The sequence below is a fragment of the Leucopleurus acutus genome (assembly GCF_964270905.1).
Source record: "Leucopleurus acutus genome assembly, chromosome: 13".
NCBI classification, from domain to species: Eukaryota; Metazoa; Chordata; class Mammalia; order Artiodactyla; family Delphinidae; genus Leucopleurus; species Leucopleurus acutus.
In genome coordinates, this window is record NC_139155.1 from 64,186,505 (window position 1) to 64,191,890 (window position 5,386).

The 5,386-nt window shown below is 54.6% G+C and overlaps 1 protein-coding gene across 1 annotated transcript; it reads right to left on the reverse strand.

The window, feature by feature from the left end:
- Positions 1–494: 494 nt before the first annotated feature.
- On the reverse strand, positions 495–4,240 carry LOC309970870 (tubulin alpha-3 chain; the record flags this gene model as incomplete). The annotated part of the gene is made up of 4 exons (XM_082853557.1): positions 4,015–4,240; positions 3,331–3,479; positions 2,355–3,035; positions 495–791 (listed from the first exon to the last, which is right to left on the reverse strand). Exons 1-4 carry the CDS (start codon positions 4,133–4,135, stop codon positions 495–497), a joined length of 1,248 nt encoding a protein of 415 aa, XP_082709683.1. The 5' UTR covers positions 4,136–4,240.
- Between the last annotated feature and the right edge of the window lie 1,146 nt (positions 4,241–5,386).

The following is a 5,386-nucleotide window of genomic DNA, read 5'->3' on the forward strand; positions in this document are numbered from 1 at the left end:
CATGCATGCCACAGAGAATCCAGTAAAACCCTTTCCCCCAAAATGTCTTGACCTTCCACATTTGCCCCAGTTTTACAGGTTTACATGGACCTCAGGTTTTCAAACTCCAATTCTAAGCTTTTATACCTTAGTCCACTTGTCCCGTCAATAAAGAAGTCTGAAAAATGGCAAATTCAATTGAAAAACCTAACTCAGTTTTCCTAGAACTGTTTGTTTTAAAACCTTGGATTGGAAACACTGACTTTTTGCCCTTGGGTCACGTCACACAAGCAGAGGCTCCTTACAGATGTAGGTCCACCCACCCCAGCAGCGCAGCCCAAGCAGCTGGACAGCCGTCCACATGGCCCAGCAGAGGGGTCCTCCCTGCTCCTGTGGACAGATGAGCGTGTTCCAGGTGAGCACAAGAGACAGAGGTTTAATTCAGAAACTGTAGGTAAATATCTGTAACATGACAGTTGGCGGGGTACAGGGGGCCACTAGCCGCTCCCTCCCGTTCAGTACTCTTCCCCTTCCTCGGCCTCCGCTTCCACCGAGTCCACGCCCACCTCTTCGTAATCTTTCTCCAACGCTGCCAGGTCCTCCCGGGCCTCCGAGAACTCGCCCTCCTCCATGCCCTCCCCCACATACCAGTGCACAAAGGCACGCTTGGCATACATGAGGTCGAACTTGTGGTCCAGGCGGGCCCAGGCCTCGGCGATGGCCGTGGTGTTGCTCAGCATGCACACGGCCCGCTGCACCTTGGCCAGGTCTCCCCCTGGGACCACCGTGGGGGGCTGGTAATTGATGCCCACCTGCCAAAGAAGGGGAGAAGGCACTGCGTGAAGCTTCCGTCAATCCAGGAATGGTGGCTGCGTTTGTGGAAACAGAAGGCATGGAGGTGCCCACTGGTGACCCGGGGAGGCTGGGGCCACCCTGTACTCTGGGCCCAGCTGTGTGCCAGGCAAGGTGCCAGGAAAGCAGGGTTCTGGTTTCCAGACAAGGAAAGAGGAGCCCCAGAGCCTGCCACCCTGGCTCACACCCAAGCTGCTGGAGGGGCTGTGTCCCAGCAACTGTGACATGTGATAGGTACCCAGGTGATAGGACTATCTTCCCTCTAAGAAGGGACACTGCTTGGGATTCTTCATATGTTATTTTCTCCAGAGGGTTCAACAAGATAGGGATTAATGTCTGTAGCTGAGCCTTTTCCACCCAGGCAGATTCAGAGAACACAACTGTGGCAGAATCACGAGGGCAGGTCACACCCCCTGCTTTCCCAACAAACAGTGTACACATAGCAGAGTGACAAGCACACTGTCAGAGGTCCCTGACGCTGTGTGACCACTGCCATGGACGCGGCCCACATGAACGCTTAGTAAGAGGGAGGGAACGAGGTCCCAGCACTGGGACCAAGGGAGAGGCAGTCCAAGCTTCAGACCAGGGATCACATGACCAGAGGTTTTGGCAGGAGATACAGGGTCTGTCAAGGGGGCTACAGCACACGTTCTAGGCTGCTGAGCCACAGGGGCTCTGTCACAGATACTCAACCCTGTCTTTGCAGCACAAGAGCTGCCACAGCAATAAGCCAATGAGTGGGGACGGCTGTGCTCACATGAAACCATTAACAAAACCAGGTGATGGGTCGGCCAGCTGTGCTGAGCCCTGGACCAGAGGAAGAAACCCAGACTCCTAGGTAAGAACCCACCGCAGCAGCGAGGGTCTGAGCCAGCGGAGGCCCTAAGAGCAGGGCTCAGGGAAGCACAGTTCCATTCCCAGAGGGAAGGTTGGGAATCAAGTAAGGAGCAAGGTTTCTGTCCTGTGTCCAGTGGAAGGTCGGAGCAAGATGAGTCTAAGGACAACCCAGGACACACTGTATAGGCTCCCCAATCTCCACTTCTCCACAGAAGGATTCATGACAGTGCTGTAAATCAAACGTTCCATACGACACTTAAATTGGATGTTAATTTTTACATGCCGATGGAATCAAGTGGAATTCAGAGACAACAGTCAGTTTACAGTAGTGCCCCAAGTTCAAATATCCCCATAAATTACCAAAATGCCCAGAAAATTCCTACATTTATATTCTAAGAAAAATTACTATAAGAAAAAACACCTTATTTCTAAATCAATCTATGTTTTCCACCCAAGAACTCCTCCAGATAATTTCTGTAAAAAATACACTCACAGAGCTGTATCACGTGATGACTCAGGAAGGAAGTTCTAGAGACACCAGTGAAGGAATGAGAACTGTCCCCCAACTTACTAATCCATGACCCAGCCTGGCTTCCCTGCATCAGGGTACCCTCCACAAAGGGGCAGCACCCCGTCCCAGGATCTGCCGCAGGCGGAAGATAAACACGCGCTACCGCCCAGCCTACCTTGAACCCAGTCGGGCACCAGTCCACAAACTGGATGGTGCGCTTGGTCTTGATGGTGGCGATGGCCGCATTGACGTCTTTGGGGACCACGTCCCCCCTGTACAGCATGCAGCAGGCCATGTACTTGCCGTGGCGAGGGTCACACTTGACCATCTGGTTGGCCGGCTCGAAGCAGGCGTTGGTGATCTCGGCCACGGACAGCTGCTCATGGTAGGCCTTCTCGGCCGAGATGACTGGGGCGTACGTGGCCAGGGGGAAGTGGATGCGGGGGTAGGGCACCAGGTTGGTCTGGAACTCCGTCAGGTCCACGTTGAGGGCGCCGTCAAAGCGCAGGGAGGCCGTGATGGAGGACACGATCTGCCCGATCAGACGGTTAAGGTTGGTGTACGTGGGCCGCTCGATGTCCAGGTTGCGCCGGCAGATGTCATAGATGGCCTCGTTGTCCACCATGAAGGCACAGTCCGAGTGCTCCAGGGTCGTGTGCGTGGTCAGGATGGAGTTGTAGGGCTCCACCACAGCTGTAGACACCTGGGGGGCAGGGTAGATGGCGAACTCCAGCTTGGACTTCTTGCCGTAGTCCACCGAGAGCCGCTCCATGAGCAGAGACGCAAAGCCCGAGCCGGTGCCGCCCCCGAAGCTGTGGAAGATGAGGAAGCCCTGCAGGCCCGTGCACAGGTCCGCCTGCGGGAGAGCAGAGGCCGTGAGGCCACGCCCGCATGAGCCGTGCCACCACCCCCACGGGCCCCCACAGGCCCCGGTCACGGCACACTCTTCCTCTGCAGGTTCACTATACGGGTTCAACCCATCCACAGGGAACACGCATCACACTTAGCAGTTACAGACGTGGACGCACTGCGGCCACACCGGAAAGGAAGACCCTGCACTCATGGTTCTGCTGGGTTTTGCCAAAGTGATGTCCCGGGGAGATCCCGGGCCTCCCCTCCTGTCCAGGAGGCCTTCCCAGGGCCCTTCTCACCAGTTTGCGGATCCGGTCCAGGACCAGATCGACGATCTCCTTGCCGATGGTGTAATGGCCTCTGGCGTAGTTATTGGCCGCGTCCTCCTTCCCGGTGATCAGCTGCTCCGGGTGGAAGAGCTGCCTGTAGGTCCCCGTGCGCACTTCATCTGCAGAGAGGACAGCGTGCCCGAGACTCTAAGGACGGTCGCTGACTCACCGGGATGGCCAGGTCCGGGGAAACCTTCAATTCTACAGGCACGTGCTGTGCCTCGCAGGCCAGCAGCGTCAGCGTCTCACAGAAAAGGTCTCCGTGTGATACACATGCCTCATCTGCTGTTTATGGCTCCGGGAAGGTCCAGTCAACCCGAGGAACAAATGCCAGTGTGGCCAGTTCCCAAAGGCAAGGGAATGCTCACACCGCACAGGCGGTTCTGCGCGTGCATGTTTTGTTCACACCCACAGCTACACCCGGGGTGTTGCTGAAATGGCCCTGACATACTAGACATCAGCGTGACTTTTGCCGGGCGCCCTCTGTGGCCTGGGTCTCACGGGCTCCAAGGTGACATTCTGTTCTCTCCTGGGTGGCCGCCACTGAAGGGTGCTCTCTCCTGGCAGCTCCCCTTGGAAACTACCTCGGGCTTCTGATCTGGAGGAACCCAGCAAAGGTTCTGTGCTTCCCCTTCTAAGTCTAAGGGTACATACCGACCACGGTGGGCTCCAGGTCCACGAACACGGCTCTGGGCACATGCTTGCCAGCCCCAGTCTCACTGAAGAACGTGTTGAACGAGTCATCCCCACCACCGATGGTTTTGTCGCTTGGCATCTGGCCGTCGGGCTGAATTCCATGTTCAAGGCAGTAGAGCTCCCAGCAGGCATTGCCGATCTGGACCCCCGCCTGCCCCACGTGGATAGAGATGCACTCACGCTGGGAACGAGAATATACACGTGAGGCCCCTCAGCTTCAAGGCAGTTGTCACTATGTGGCACGCAAATGAGACCCAACGTCTTAAATTAATATCTCTAAAATCTTTTGGTTTCTTAACGTCTTATCAGACATTATTGTTCCATGAGCTTCCAATGGTCATTTTATGTCTGAGCATGGATGGAGACACACTTGAACTGTGAAAAGGCATACAGCCATTATAAACATCTTCCCAGCGAGACTTCCCTGGTGGCACAGCAGTTAAGACTCCACACTCCCAATGCAGGGGGCCCGGGTTTGATCCCTGGCCAGAGAACTAGAACCCACATGCATGCCACAACTAAGAGTTCGCATACCACACCTAAGGAGCCCGCCTGCCACAACTAAGGAGCCGGCGAGCCGCCACTAAGGAGCCTGCCTGCCACAACTAAGACCCAGCATAACCAAATAAATAAATAAATAAACAAGTAAATAAAACATCTTCCCAGCAATCAATAAAAAACGTTAAAAATTTTTACAAGGCCTTCCCTGGTGGCGCAGTGGTTAAGAATCCACCTGCCAATGCAGGGGACACGGGTTCAAGCCCTGGTCTGGGAAGATCCCACATGCCGCGGAGCAACTAAGCCCGTGCGCCACAACTACTGAGCCTGTGCTCTAGAGCCCGTGAGCCACAACTACTGAGCCCGTGTGCCACAACTACTGAAGCCCGTGCACCTAGAGCCCGTGCTCCGCAACAAGAGAGGCCACCGCAATGAGAAGCCCACACACCACAACGAAGAGCAGCCCCCGCTCGCCACAACTAGAGAAAAGCCTGCATGCAGCAACAAAGACCCAATGCAGCCAAAAATAAAATAAATTAATTTAAAAAATTTATACAAATAAGCAGTCAAGCCATTTTATTTCCACCTAAGGCTGTATTTACCAACCTGATATTAGCAATGGCTTAGAAAAAAAACATGAAGTAACACTTTTCAGTCATTAGACAATAGGCAGCAGAAGACAGCAAGTGATTCCTTAGAGCACGGAAACAAGGCAAGCCCTACAGATGCCCCAGAAGGCTGCTGGGGACCGTCCAGGCTGCAGCTGAGAGAGGAGAAACCCAGGGATCTCCCTGAGGTGAGCAGAGAGAATCCTGTGTTGAGAGAGGTCAAG